Here is a 16,303-nt window from a genome sequence, read left to right as displayed (position 1 = left end):
CCAATATGCAGTACCTGTGCATCTGGCAAATGTTAAGCATACCAGAAAGCTGGCACAGCATATGGGCCCATCTTCAGAAAATCATTTATGCTGTGGCCGCTTTCACAGACAGACAAAGCACTCCTCAGTCTAGAGATGCCAGAAAGCATGATGATGCAGTATAAGCAGGCAAATGAATTCACAGACAAATGTGATTACATTCCCAGTAGATGCATTTGATTTGTTTCACTTCAGCTTTAGCTTCTTCTTCATAGCACTTGGAGAAGAAGACCAGTGGTAGTCTGAGGAATACATTTTCCACAGTATCCTCCACATCTTCCATAGATTCTGGTCCCGTCCTACAGACATTAGCAAAAAAGCATTGGATTTGTATTGTATGCATAGACAACTTCTTCACGAACAAATCTGGCATAAACACTTCAAAATATCAACCAGATATAATGTTCCATTACATTTTTAATCTGTTGCACATTTTGTCCCCAGCCTGCTCCTCTTTATCATTTACATACAACAGAATACTGTCATCAATTGTTTACTCAATGTGGCTTTCCAGCAGCTTGCACAACTATTAAAGCTTAAGAGGAAAAGTCAAGTATTCATTTATAGAAAATTTACATTTTGATTTACAGAATGTGTATTCAAAACATGCAAAATTACATGCATCAGACATACTGTAGTAACCAGAAAATGCAACAACACTAAAATACTAATGGAATAATACAAATGATACTAATGAACAAGAGTCAAAAATGATTTATATAACAATAAGAATAATAAAACTTATATACTGTAGAAGAGTGGTAGAAAAACAAATCTTTGAAAGCCTTTCTGGTCAAAGTACAAAGACTTCCATCTTTAAGATAGTGAATGATGCATTTATGAAAGTAGACACTTCTACAATATCCATTTGGTTCCATTATTTATATACTGTATTGTTCCATTTAAGTTTAGCACTGAACACTGTTGATTACATAATGCCAGATATATTTTATTTAAATGTAATTTCAGTTGTTTCAACATTATATCCATGGTGATATTCCTTAACATGCCATGGACCAGAAACACATGCCTTGTTACAGGTATTTACTAGCCCATTGCCCCAGTTAGACTACCAAAGCATGTTGTATCCTACTTACAACATGTTCATAATTCAGCTTGTCAGGTGATTAATTGTACTTACATTACTGGCTTCCAGTAAAGTTTAAAAATGTTTTTAAAATTTTATTTTATTATTTTTTTTTAAATTTTATTAAAAAGTACTTAATGAGCTTACTTCATACTATCTACTTGAGCACTTGCTGCTACAGTATATTAACTTCTTCCTATGCAGATTCCAGACACCCCAGAAACAAACAGTAAAAGGAAGGAAGAAATAACTTTTTGTTACTATGTTCAGTGTTTGTAGAACAAACTGTCTTTTGCTGCCATTAGAAATTATTTTTTTTCTATATTTTCATATATTAAGACTTAATGTTCACATGTTTGTATGAGTTGTTTCTTCTGTTCCTATATAAATAAGTATAAATAATATAATTAATCAGTATAAATCAATAACCTTCAAATTTACCTGTGATCTGTGAACTTTGACTGTTGCATAGTTACCCTGTGATATCCACTTTGTTGATTCAGCCACCTTAAATCCAGTCCCTGTCAGGTTGATGCTGAACTGGCCCTGTAAATAGGACTCCAATTACTATGCTTGAAAAAAAATAATTACACAGCAGGAATGTAATATCTGCAATTCAATATGCAGATGAGGAAATTCCATAAATTTAAATCCAGATATTTTCTTTCTCGTGTTATATGATATATACAATTTATGTGACAATTACAGCAAATAATGTGCTAGCTCTTAACATTAAACTATACCCTGGAAGGACTAAATATTGGTGGAATAATTTTGATATGTTTAGATATTATAAACCCATGTTAATGGTCAGAGGGTTATGAAAAATATTTCTAGCAACAAGACCTAGGTGGTGCCAGAAACAAGCTGCCCTACATTTAAAAAGTCAGACTTGTTTATCCAGTGATCTGAGAAAATTGGTAACACATGAGGTTTGTCCCATTTCACATCCTTTTAAAAAGGGACTTTTTGTAAGGAGATATATATTTTAATGGCATAACTAAATTGGTGTTTGCCAACACTTTTTTTTCATTTTCTTCAAGAATTATGTAACATGATTGTAATTGTTTTGTAACATTTGCAATGTGGTATTAATGCTGTTTTAGGCATATTTAATTTGTTAGATTTTCACTGATAGATTAAACCACCTACACACACATATACCGTATATACAGTACATATTATATATAGAATGTGAGAACCACAATGGAAGCACCATATTTATTAAATGATAGGATTCGGCCTGCCCTTTGCCTTCAGAACAGCTTCAATCCTTCTGATAGTACTGTACTGATCCATTATTGAAGATAAAAAGCCTATAGTTCTTTGAAAAATGAAGGAGGTGGAGATTTACTCTTTACTCAATAATTCATTCAAGAATTTCCCATAAAGGTTCAATGATTTTTAGACATGGTAATTGAGGAGGCCAAGGAAAGTGTTTGACTTAACACCGACATTCATGAAACTACTCTTAAAACCATTTAGCAATGTGTATGGGGGTGTTATTGTCTTGGAATACTGAAACATCTTGAGGAAACAGTGTTTGCACCATAGAGTGCACCTGGTTGCCTAAAATGGTTTTGTATTCATTGGCTGGAATTCTACCATGCAGAGTAATAATTGTGCTCAATGCCTCCCACCAGATTGCTGCCCATAACATAACAGATCGACAACTATGTTTAACAGTTGGAAACAGGCAGTGTGGGTTTAAGGCTTCCTTTGGCTTTCTCCAAACATAAACCTATCCAGATGTAGGTAAAACAGTAAAAGATGATTCATCAGACCATATTACTTTCTTTTACTGCTCAGAAGTCCAGGTTTGGTGCTCATTACACCAGGTTTGGTGCAATGCTGTGCATTGGCCTTGGTTACAATGGATACCCAATGGCTTATAATAAATATAATCTTTGTCAAGCTCACGACATACAGTTTTGTGTTGACACTGGGCCATGGAGGTGTAGATTCATTTCTGTGGTAATTTCTAAGGCCAGTGTTTTGATTTGTGGCTTTTAGTGACTATCCTTTTATGTGTCTGTCCATCCCTGTCAGTGAGCTTTCCTCCTACCACTGATCCTCTTTCCTGAAGCTGTTTTCCCTTGTTTGGCATATGTCGTCTTGATTTTCATCATGATACTGTTCCCCTTGACACATTAAATAATTTTGCCGCTTCTGTGATTGACAAACTTGCAATTAGGGCACTAACTACAGTATGTGTTAATCTCTTATGTTGCTTTAGAAACTCACATAATAAAGTGTTGATTTCAAGACATCTTTTTTAATGGAAACGTTATGGTAATTAGTACCATAATCCTTTTTAATTGTAATTTAGTTACTTCCAAATATTAAATTTTTCAATAGGTGTTTCCATTATTTTGACCACCCCCTGTATCTTCACAATGCTATATTATACAAAAACCTGTACAATGTTAATTTTTCTTAAGGGTTTCTGGATGAAACTTCATGCAAAAATGCAGATCAAAATAACATTTTTTTCTTCTTGAAAGAAGGACAAAAACTTTCAAGATGTACTTTCGAGAAACTTCAGTTTAATACCTGTGGGCACCTAGCAGCACTGTAGCAGTCCCCTGCTGTGGCAAAAGGAACTGGTCTTCCCAGTGGTGTCTGGGAGAAGAGGAGGTCTGTGGCTACAAGAGAATATACAGTACATGAAAGAACTACAATTCTGAAGTTTATTTTAAGAAATATGGTCAGTTAAGAACTAAAACAATTGACATTGTAGATACTATAAATGGAAGAACTTTTTACTCTGTTTCATTGTAAAACTGACAACTTGTATTTTTCAGTTTTACAATGAATTTATAATTCTGGTAGACCAACAACCAACTATTTATTTTGTGGTTAATTTTTAAGACACAAAAAAAGAGCTGCTTTTAAAGGAAGATTAATCTTTGTATATACTGTTGCAAACAATGAAGAAAACTGAATGAAAGACAAAAAATACATTTAAAGCTTAATTATAGATTCATAACAAAAAGCTGAAGACCCTTAGATATTATAAGAAGTGGAGGTTACTATGTTTCAGGCAGGAAACACTAATCTTTCTTTTTTTAATAACTAGAATGCCTTCTAAGTAAATTAGAGTGTTCAAAAATCTTCCTGGGATGTTTCAACTATATAATCTTCAAAGCATCTTGAACTCATTATTTTTTCTACCTACAAAAAAAAGCACAAAACAAATGAGTAACATGCTGTCTGAGTGTTTCTCTGCTACAAACATATGTTGCCTCAAATGGACATATGGCAGAGAACTGACTGCCCTGCTGCAAAAAAATGTTTTCATTCTTCCTGGAACAACTCAAGAATACCGCTCAGACTACGCAATTCATGAAGATATGTTGTCATGTGCATGTATAATTATTTTAACCCCAATACAGATATATCATATTTAAAAGCAATCAAAATGATGAGCTATACCCTACTTGATTGGACTCTCTGTGGTAATTATGTCTGAACTACCTCCTATCAAATCTCTTGAGAGAGACAAAGATTACAAGGTCTTTAAGCAGTAAAGTAGAGTTATTTATGAAAATTTTTTGAACAACTTTTGAAAATGTGCTGAAATATTGCCTTGAACCAACATCTACTGTATTATAGTTGAGATATGCTGCACTTTCTGAAATTACTTTAACTTCACTCACGTCTATAGCCTTGCTTTCATACATTTTCAGAATCCCTGTGGCAAACCAATTGCAGCAAAGTAACCCCCCCAAAAAACAACAGGAGGTTAAGCGCCTATTTGTTTTCCACATTGGTTTTACTTAAAACCAGCACCAGCAGAGCAGCTTAGTAGTCATATTGGAAATTGTGGATAAAAATATCTAAATAAAAAATGTATAAAATATGTTTGGGTAAAAGAGTTCCTTGAGGTTTCAGTTCAGCTTTCGGAGAGTCACACTGAGTTCTCAACTGTGAAAATGAGTAATATTTCATATAAGAGGTTCTAAAGGGCTTTTAAACATGACTCAATGGTGTTTATTGAGGCCTGCTGATTACAATATATTACCACATTACTGAATCTAAGCAGAAGGTGCAAAATTGTAATTTTGCCAGTGTAAACAAGTACAATGTGCACATAGCTATTAGTTTTTATTTTGACTGACGTAACTAAGGTGTCCCTGGAAAGGAACACCTATTTATTTTAATTACGTTCACCACTGGTGTCCTCCTAGCAGAGCAAGGCTTTAGGTATACTAAAAATATTTTTAAACAGTGATTAAAACACTACTGAGCATTATTTTTAGATTTTTTAAAAATAATTGTGAGTTATTTTGTTGGGATGACAGCTTTTACTCACTGCCATTCATCCTCTATTGAAACCTGACCTATCTGTAATATTGCACCTGGGTATCAGTTATATATGATGACAGACTAATTTGAAAGTAATTTTTGCTAATATGAATCCTGGAAGAACCTTTTAACATCTGCTTTACAGAAGCAATAAAACATATTAAGAACAAGCAATACGGCACACCAAAATCACTAAGAAACCAAACCGGAACAAAAAGATTACATGAACCAACACTTTAAAACTCATGACTAATACCCATTGCCTGATAATTACGTACTTATTATCCGCATGGTACTGATATCCAGTCGAACCTTATGAAAAAGTGTGTATCCAGCTGCAGGGTAGTCATTTCTGCAAAAGCAATCTTGTCTTCTGCTTCCATTGAAAGGGCATTCAAATGGGTTCTGCAACCTATCAATGAGACAAAAAGTTACTAATTTAGGCTCACTAAAATGTAATTCTGTTTGAATTAGTAGTAGTAGTGGTGGTAGTAGGAGTCATCCATGAGATGCACGAGGCTTGGGACACACTTCCTCTGTTAATGACATACAGCAGCTTCCTGGTTGTGCTCTCTCAATTTGGCACCATCAGAGGGTCCTGCGAACCAACAGGGTTTCTGTGTTCTTCTTCAGATAAGCTACTTGGAAGCCGTATCCATGCCACCTCAACTTTAAGATTATTTAATACTGTAAAAAGTCTATTTTCTCACCCAGAAGACATACCTGTATCCATATACTTCAGAGAAGTTGTCTGTCTGACCACTGCGTAAAGTCACATACTCTTTTGGATCACTGGACTGCATGTCGGCACAGTAGACCTGAAAAAAAAAGTGTCATTGAAACACTTTCTTAAAATGCAAAGACAGCCACAAACATACCTGTCAGTTAAAAGTAAAATACTTATTTTCATATCACCTACCTGGAGAATTTTGTTTTTAATACGGAGAAAATATTCCCCTTCTTTTCGAGACCCTTCTTTAAGTTGTACGTCTTTACAGCTCGTGAACAATTCACCTGAAATGTTAAAAACAAATAACCATATACAAAATAATCATGTCAATTAACATTAAATGTGTTGCTAAACAGTCCTTAATATATGTTGGAAAACATGCAATGAGAAGGAAGAAGAAATAATCTAGATCACTGCAACACTACAATAATAACAGTAAACACAATTTCAATATTTTTTAACCTGTTCAACAGGAGATGATAATGTATAATTTATGCTTCTTCACACCAGAAGAAGGCTCCACAACCGAAATATTGTGCTTCTTTTCTTCTCTTTTCAGCATGGAATAAACCTTTACTTGTTCCTAATTTATGCAGTGCAAACTATGCTTTTGTTCACATAGAAAAGGCTGTTTATTTATCTTATTCTATTACTTTCACCACAATAACTTTCACCATGATTTCATTAATATGTATTCAAGTGAAAATAACTGAACATCATAATAAGAAGGAACAAGTAAAGGTTTATTTCATGCTGAAAAGAAAAGAAATGAAACAATGTTTCGGCTGTGGAGCCTTCTTCGGATGTGTTATTGTATGTATGGTACGTTATTATTTTTATCATAATAAGAATACATGATTCTTTAAAAGAAAGTCTTTTAATTTTTACTCTTGTTCTCCATATCGTTTGTGGGGACATTCCTTGTGAAGTGGAAAGGTGGTTATGGTTTGCTGATTAGAATTTTTTTTCTCATGTGCAGTTGCTTTCATCTGTACGGTTGACATATAATTTTCATTTACAATAACCAAACTTGGCTATGAGAATTAAAGCATTCCGTCCTACAGAAAATGGCAGTATCTCAGAACATTTGGACTTTATCATCCAGAAAGGAAATTTGCAATTCTTGGCTCAAGAGCTGTATTGTGTTTCAGGTCAAAAGTGAAGGTTACTGTTACATTTTCTAAGAAATCTGAAAATATCCAATAAAGGTTTCACAGAATATATGTTCTAGGAAAAAAAAAACTTTAGTGGTTGCATGCATTACTTATTCTGACATATTAAGCACAGCCTAATCTCAAAATATATTTTGAGTCCCACATTTATTTGACCTTATTACTAAAACTAAACTTATTATTATTTGGTTCTATTTGTTGTCAAAACAAAGACACCATCTATTGTAGGTTTAAGTGTCATCATTTTATGTTGTAATATATTTTACTGTGTTTTTAATGATTTATTTTGCAAATTGATGTTACATTATCTTCTAATGGTGGGATTAAGACAATTTAACACAATATAAGCAAGGCATCTATTAGGTCAAAGTAGTTCACGTACGTAGCTATCTATTAGCTATCTAGTAGGTAGGTATCTATTAGGTCTTACACTCTCGCTCTTGACAGGTAGCCCTGGATTCAGGCTTCTGGTTTTGGTCACAGCTTTCAGAAGGTAAACCTTTAGTGGTAAGGCACTCCACTCTTCTTTCCATTACGCCTGCTCCACAAGTCATAGAGCACTGTGAAAAACAACAATCAAATCCACATTAGTCTTAAAAGGTATGTAGTGACTAATATCTGACACATAATGAATGTACAGTAATATCTATCCCATGTCAAGACTTGGGTGAAGTTAGTCTAAAAGGAGTATAAATATATGGCACACAGCTTTCAAATGGCAAACACTGACAAAAAACAGTCTTTAAGTGACAAATCATTCTCCAAGTGGAAACGCTTCAATATAAGAGCATAATTTAGCACACTTAAGTGTTTAGATAAAAACGGCAATATAATTAAGTGTTAAATGGTGAAATTTATCAAATGTTTAAGTGGACGTCAAATTCGAATGTTACACTTCCATTCTTCTTTGCATTAAGCTCCCTGGCTGCACAGAGCTCTGCACACAACTTCCTTCATAAGCGATTGGGGATGTAATCTCTGACCAGCACTACCATTTCTTCAGCTAGGTGATCAACACTAAAGTATTAACTATGCTATCCTTTTTATTCACCAGCAAGTATAATCATGATTAGAATTTGACTGATCTTCTGAAAAAAAATCCTTAGCCTTTGCTTTGTTTTGGTTGATGAAACCCTCACAAGAAATCAGTGTCTGAGAAATATACTCACCTTACTCCAAGGACCAGCTTTCCAGGAGGCTGCAGGACACTGCCTTAAATTACATTCCTGTTTGTCAGGGGGATATGGCTTTGGACAGTCAGCATGAGGCAAAGACTGAGGGTCATAGGAGTAAATATCCTGGGATGAGTGTACCTCTGAACAGGAAATCATTCGTTGTTGAAATCCATGTCCACAGCTTGTTGAGCACTGCAAATACACAGAATAAACACCCACTTGTCACTCACTTGTTTTCATCCATTTTCTAACCTCTTTTTCCAATTCAGGATCACAGGCGAGCTGGAGCCTATCCTGGCAAGCAATGGGTGAAAGTCAGGTTACATCCTGACACCCTGGAATCAGTCAATCACAGAGCAAACAGACACAAACACAGACACACACATAAACCTAGGACACATTTTCCAGGAGGCAGCTAACCTACAAGTATGTTTTTGGACTGTGGGAAAAACCCAGCACCCAGAGGAAACCCATGCAAACATGGGGAGAACATACAAACTCCAAGCCGATAGCACCCCATTTCTAGAACTGAACTCAGAGCCACAGTACTGCAAGACACCAATATCTCCCTCTGTGCCCTTGTGTCACCCAACTTCCAGCTAGTATTTACACTTTACAGAAAAAAAAATTAAAACAAATTTAAAAAGATGTAATATCATGGTTTTAAGAAGAATTGTTAGCATTTCTCTGAAAACTTTTTAATCAAATTGAAAGGAAAATATGTCTTGTGTGTTTGACCTTCAATATTTCAGAACATGTTTACAAAGAGACATTCTATTAAAAATGCAGATTTATTGGTATTGTTATTGCATGCCTGGATTACTAGGAAAAGAGAAGAATTTGAGCAACGACTGTTAGCATAATGCACTTAAACATCTTCTTAATTTAAATGTATATATATGTCTTAGACATTCTTCACAGCTATTGTATATGAAAAACATTGTCAACTGGTATCTCCCTTTTTTCGATAGAGTATGTCAATTCATGTTCACACACATACAAGAGTTTCAGAATGTGTTTGAATGGATATCATGCTTATACACAGAGTTTCACGGAAAATAATGTTTCACTGAGGTGAAATGAATTCACTGGTGTAACTTGTACTGTACTGACATTATAAATATTTTACATTCACATCCATATCTTTGACAAGATACCTGTGACCAGTCTCCTGTAATCCAGATGTATTTGCAAGATACAGTTTTGCACATCTGTGAAGATGTAGGTTTGGATGAAGAGTTGCAAAGGCTCTCATGCACTGGTTTCATCATGTGATCCACACAGGAAACCTTTCGTTTCATTGTTCCATTACCACAGGTCACATTGCACTGCAAAATAATGTTGTGAATGATAAATAATACACACATAACTTTTAAAATGGCAAATTTCCTTTTTAGATGATACAATTATAATATTACATATATTATTAGCTCCTAATATTACAATAACATTATATATTCATATACATAAATACATAAAAAACATATACAGTACCACAGTAAACTGTGGCTTATATCTTATAACTGTATAGAAGATATTTTTATTTTATTGTCAGTGTGGTTAATCTACCCAGTAAAGACATATTTTCCAACAGAATTTATAATACGATGATTGCAAATCTTCTTCGTTCAGCACTGCCACTGACAGAGTCAAACTGCTATTGCTTCATTAAAGTAACCGTGAGTTGCCACCAGAGCATACTTTTCTTACATCAATAAGAAAACTACATCAATCTCACACATCGAAAGATGAACCAAAGGCCACACTTTATTCTTTTAGCTGTGTTTTGAATTGGCTGCTTTTCTTTAAATCCTAAATTGTAAACAGTGAAGCCTGACGTAGAGGTGTAGTAGGCGCAACCAAATTATTTGCTAGACCCCTGCATTTGCAGCAAGCCACAGGTTTCATTCTTGTGCAGTTAGTTAAGAATCACCTATCCAACTCTCTCCAATAGAACATTTGTGACCATGTTCTGTCACCACCCTGAGAGACACATCGAATTTCCAATGCTGACATATTCATCTGTATAGACAGTCAACCTCTATCCTCCATGGTCTCCATATCCTCCTGCTAGCCTTTCCTGTTACAACCAGAATTTCTAATTTCCTCTTTCCTCATCATACAGTATGTCCAAAAAACACAGAACAAATAAGCACTGAACTCCACTCAATTATCAAATTTAACCCTAATGTTTAATTAAACAACTACAGTAGCTGATAATTTGAGACATACAACAAAAAGAATTTAGTTTAATTTAGCAGTGCTTTTAAGATTATGTAATAAGAAATAATATATATTACACAACATTTGCTTTATAAAGCTTGATTACAAATGAGTAATAAAAGAGCAAAAATATTTTCTTTTTACCATTATATTGCAATTAATACATTGCATACTTTGTGTAATCGGCTGCAAGCGTTTTTTAACTATGAAATTTACATGTATGATTTTGGCAAAGCTCAAAACCCTGCAAGATGAGACCTACTGTGCTGCAGGCAAGGTGCTATTTGAAGTCTGCTGAGAGAAACCCCAACAAAGGATTGGATGCAATTAAATACAAATGTCCTGAGTTCAAGTCATACCAGTCAGTACTTACATCTTGCCACTCGTCTGTTATCCATTCATAATGAAGACAGGCAGAGGAAAGACACTGCTGTGTGCTGGTAGGCCGCAAGATGGGGTTACAAAACTCTTCATTTACCTGGCCTGTGCCTTTCATTCTGCAGTAGACTTCTCTTTGCTGAATCCCAACACCACAGGTCACTGAACACTGAAACATATTAGCAACCAAAGCCACATCATGAGCATTTCTGCTACAAGAAATCTTGTACAGTGTATGTGCACAAACAGTATCTAGCTCATATTCTTGACATTATGGATTGGTTCTTTTTTGATTCTCATAATGTACTTTATAGAGTTTAAATGCTCCAACATTTGAAACATTCAGACAATAACATGGGGTATGGGTTGCAGTGTATTCATGTGATGTACAGCATGGTAAAGACATGGTATAGACTGTTACACTGAGAGCACAGGAAGCATTCAAGATGCAAAGTGCATGCTACATTGATGTGATACTTTCCTGAGTTAAAAGTCTGTGATACATCAGTTTGATGTTAACCACAAGTTGATGTAGAAACTACTGAATAATCCTCAATATCATACTGATCAGTGGAAAAAAAATATCTAAAATTAGTACTGGAAAAAAAACAAGAGATTTCCAGTGATTAATCTTTGAATAATTGATTTATAGTATATAAGAATAAGAAAATTAAAGAATCCTAAATAAGTATTAAGAATTATATAACAATACAATATGATAATTATATTTTGCGGTAATGCCATGCATACATTTGATCACATTAGAACAAAAACACTTTGTGTCCATCCTAGATACTTTAAGTGACAATAAATGTTGGGACACATTGTCTTTAAGTTAAAATTCAGATGTAAAAATCAATATTTGGTTGCTTATCTTTTTGAGGCAATAACTAAGTCTGCAATCCATTGAGCTAACCAAACTCTTTAAGTAATCATTTGCACACATCATGCTTCACAGATGCGGTGGTGTTCTTAGGAGCATCTGTAGTTTCTTTCTTCACACTTTAACCTTTCTATCACTTCGGAAAACATGATCTTGGTCTCATCTAAAACTTGCTCTAAAGCTATCCTGGCTCATTTTTGTACATTGAAACATATCTTAATCTGTTTCATCTGTTATCAGTGCTTCCCTGCATTCCATGATAAGCGGTTTACATCTTTTGATGTAGCCTTTGCAATTCTTCTGCTGTCTTCTGCCTTCTGCTGTGTCACCCCAGCATTCAGGAGACTGATATCACTTACAGTTGTTTCAGGGTTATCCTTTTTCCTGTCCAGCTGTCTTATATGACTATGTGATTATACTTGTGGTTTCTTTCTTTTTTGGTACATTTTCAGTATCCGAATTTCTGTACTATGTTTTTGATTGAGGTTTTGTTTGGTTTTCTTTTTGCCTCTGTTTTCTACAGATATCCAAACACTGAAGTCAAGGAGACAGGTCAAAAGGATGGTCACAGCTCTGAAAACCTCACAAAACCCCATGGCCAACGAGACACACTTGTCAACCAAATGACCTAGTACTGTGTTTCCTGTAAAATAAACAGGTTTAACCCTATCAGTTTTTTAATTGATCCAAAATCGTAGAATTTAATTGACTTTAATAAAAATATAGTCGTGTTTTGTGTCATGAGAAACGACTATTTAGAGCGCATAGTGAAAATCCCAGTTTGGTCTTCATTGTCCCAATACTTTTGAAGTACACTGTATGCATGCATATGGATATATGCAAACATAGCCCTCTATAAAAAGTGTTTAATGGGATTTCTCTAAAAAGATACTGATGTTATGTGCTAAACAAAAGCCACATTTTTAGAACATTTTTGTTTTGCTTTCATTGCATTACTATGTAGTAGCCATATTAAAAAAAGAAACATTCCCCTACTATCCTGGTTGTCAAACATACCTTCAGCTAAATTTAATTTTAGGATTATTTTACATTGCTTCTAATATAAAGAAAATTGATTTTCCAAATTAAACTTACAAATATCATGTCTATTGTAATTATATATATACAGTACACACACAAGAGAATCTCATTTCTCAGAGTCCTATTCAATGATGACTTTCAGAAGCCCCATGTTTTATTCCTTTCAGCTAATGTACAATACCCTGCTGCCAACACTGACATAATGGCTTATGTTACATTCACATTACAGGAGTATGAATTGAGACATTATAGGACTAAAGAAAGACTATCAATTAAAGATAAAATACTATTTTAACTTCCTCCCAGTCTCAGAGTTGTTAAAAATGTTACATTTTGGTTGACTAGACATGACTTCCTTCTATTGACACTTAACATAAAGAAAAATGCTTATGTGTAGCTGCAGTTCTACAGGTAAGCTAGTATAATTAACATGTTAGCAGCCAATATATTTATCATATTTCACCAAAAATATGGAATTTATATACTTTTTTTAAATGTTATGTGCATTTAAAATATTAAACATGCTTTTAAAAACTTTTCCAGAAATGTTACTTTACTTTTTTTTATTACTTATTTTGTATGATGTATGAAAAGTAAAATGGCAGATTTATTCACTATGAGTGAACAAATAGTTTTCTTCTGTTGCAAACAAAATAATAAATATTTGTGTAGTTTTCTTTAAATTACTAACCAGCACTCCAGATTATTACATAGTAGGTTTGTACCATAAGAGACAAACACTTTACTGCGGGTTTATTGTGTCTAACATAATTATTATCAGTATCAGCAGAAGGCCCTTTTTTTACACAATATAGTTTGAGAGCTTCTGGAATTAGTTACTTAATCATGTTGATGAAGATGATTACCAGTCTTCTTCTAGGAAATGGATGGATCCAACCAAATAAGCTAGATGGACCGGATGACCATTTCCCGATTGTTATATTTCTTATGTAACATAAGATATCTCCACAGATGATCTAAAACATTGAAATGAGACACAGAAAGCCTGGTGACCACTAATATATTTATAGAAGGCACTTATTTAAACACAAAATTTGTGGTTATTGGTAAATTATCTTTTATTAGTCTTTATGTCTGTCAAGCCTGTGCTCACTGACCATTCTCCCTGGTCTTTATTTGTACTGTGCAATATATTTAAAAACGTCTTTGTAAACCTTGGATTTACATTTCAGTCTTTGTCAGAAACATTTATGCTTTGATGTATTTCTGGAAATTTATTTGAAATCTGTCTTCTTAAACCTTTGTATGTTGTCCATAATGACCAATGTTTTCATATCTTGTACAAGGGAATCAAATCTTTCATCTTTCTTTGAAGTTGTTTTTTTAATCTTCTTACCTGCATAAGAAAGAAATCCTTTCTTCCTGATCAAACAGAGGGAGTTATTTTTGTTTATTTTTTTCTTTTAAAACATAACTCAGCAACAGCTAAAGCTGTACATGTGAACTCCTTTGTATATGTGTTGAAAGTCTTTTTCAAACCATTCACAGCCTTAGTTTCCATCTACTGTTTTAGTCAGCTGTTTAAGGAACTGCTATTTAGTTTTAATACAAAAAAAGGCATCAGTCTTAATCCGACCTTCATGGCAAGTCTAAACAAAAATAAGAGACGAAACATGCATTTTAATTTCCCTATTCTGCAAAGAGATGTAAAGAATTCAGTAATGAGGGATGGTACTGTGGTAATAGCCAAAGATCACTGGTACTATTCTTCCCTTTTTTATATAAAGAGTACACATTTGTATGCAATACAGTGTGGTGACTATGGAAATAGGAATTCTACATGAAATAAGTGCATTTTGTTGTGACTGAAAAAAACACAAGAGAAAGAAAATTTACAAGAAATGTTGCTTGGCACAAAGCATCTAGCAAAAGGCACAGGTAGAGATCCATTACATGTGTATATTTCTAGAATAGATAACACAAATATGGTAAAGGTGCAACCTGAGAGGAATTGCTTTCCCATTGTTGTAGTAAAAAAGTCCCAGATGCCCCAAAGACAGGACCTTCGTCTTACTGTTACGGGATTCAACAGTACAGAAGAAACATGTTACACGTCTCAAGGTAAGCTCTCTCACATCTGGAGCTAATTGTTTTAGCAATGAACTGGTAAGAAAGAGCAACATTCAGCTTTTCTCCATAGTGCTTCACACATTATGAAGAGGCTGTGCACACATGTTGAAATGCAGGTTCATGTTACCTCTTTTCTTTTCTAACAGTCACATGAATAGATCTTTGAAGATACAGTATAAAAGACATATCAGGGTCAGGTGGAATATTTGCATACTGTATGACTTGTGGAAAGTTTCTGATCACTGCATAAATATGTCAATCTGCTCGGTTATTCAGAAGGTGAAACATAGCACATTTTTGCCACACGTTTTTTCACTATTGTGACATAATATATGCAATTGCAGATTTTTGGGGGAATTCCTTTCATATAAAATGCAGCTGTGGTGACCACAAGCACTGCATGTTTTTCTTCTTATTCTATTGCCGATGTACTACAGTCTTGTCATTAAAAGAAAATGATAAACTGCATTAAACTAAAGCAAGCTATTGCTTTCTAAAGTTTAAAACCATTAGAAACTGTAATGCAACATTTATTTAATTTGACCCATAAAGAGAATCAGAAAGGCAAAGCTGCTGAATTGCAGCTGTTGGCGAACTTTTCATTATAAATTTTAATCAAAGAGTACATGTTTACGTTTTTAAGCTGCACACTCTTATACTAAAATTCAGTACTGTTTCAAATTAAAGCCAGAACTCAAAATCTACACATTTAAAAAAAGGTAGTAAAAAATTACTATCTTATTATAACAACATTTTGGTAAATGCTTTTAGTTTTTATTTCTGTTATGTATAATGTAGGCTTAAATATGATTTTCTAGAAAAAAATAATAGTAGAGGCAAGTTCAAGTGTGGACATGTAAGTGTAAGAGAAACTGGGCGATATTGTGGAAGAAAAAATGGCTTAGTGCAGATGTATTTTACTGTAAAACATTAAACGTTTTAGCCAATTCTAACACATTTTTACATAAATGACACAAATATAAACATTTCATGACCTGTAAATGAGACATTGTAGTCATTAAACAGTAAGGAAAACAAGATAAAACTCCACCAGAATGGTCAATGAATTGTTCCAGTGATGGTGGAATGGAGGGTGGTGGAGTTAGAGTCATTGAAAAGATTGCAGAAGAGATGTAAACGTTTGAGATAACTCACCCTCAGCAGGGCTGGCACTAT

At 34.1% G+C, this 16,303-nt stretch overlaps 1 protein-coding gene across 2 annotated transcripts in view; it reads right to left on the bottom strand.

Annotated features, from left to right (window-relative positions):
* Nucleotides 1–248: 248 nt before the first annotated feature.
* The window catches only part of LOC148829504 (A disintegrin and metalloproteinase with thrombospondin motifs 20), a 155,509-nt gene continuing 139,454 nt past the window's right edge, over nucleotides 249–16,303 (bottom strand). Inside the window, exons 30-39 of one of the 2 annotated variants that reach the window (XM_088924181.1) lie at nucleotides 11,108–11,281; nucleotides 9,669–9,839; nucleotides 8,506–8,703; nucleotides 7,767–7,896; nucleotides 6,354–6,448; nucleotides 6,158–6,252; nucleotides 5,713–5,846; nucleotides 3,680–3,771; nucleotides 1,568–1,672; nucleotides 249–338 (exon numbers count right to left, since the gene is read on the bottom strand). In XM_088924181.1, coding sequence (XP_088780307.1) covers nucleotides 249–338; nucleotides 1,568–1,672; nucleotides 3,680–3,771; nucleotides 5,713–5,846; nucleotides 6,158–6,252; nucleotides 6,354–6,448; nucleotides 7,767–7,896; nucleotides 8,506–8,703; nucleotides 9,669–9,839; nucleotides 11,108–11,281 — 1,284 coding nt within the window. The remainder of the gene's footprint in view (nucleotides 339–1,567; nucleotides 1,673–3,679; nucleotides 3,772–5,712; nucleotides 5,847–6,157; nucleotides 6,253–6,353; nucleotides 6,449–7,766; nucleotides 7,897–8,505; nucleotides 8,704–9,668; nucleotides 9,840–11,107; nucleotides 11,282–16,303) is intronic. The other variant, XM_088924182.1, reaches the window with a different exon arrangement.

Source organism: Atractosteus spatula, chromosome 8 (genome assembly GCF_055471065.1).
Source record: "Atractosteus spatula isolate fAtrSpa1 chromosome 8, fAtrSpa1.hap1, whole genome shotgun sequence".
NCBI lineage: Eukaryota > Metazoa > Chordata > Actinopteri > Semionotiformes > Lepisosteidae > Atractosteus > Atractosteus spatula.
Note: the sequence above shows the minus strand (reverse complement) of the source record. Positions and strands in the feature narration are given on the sequence as shown.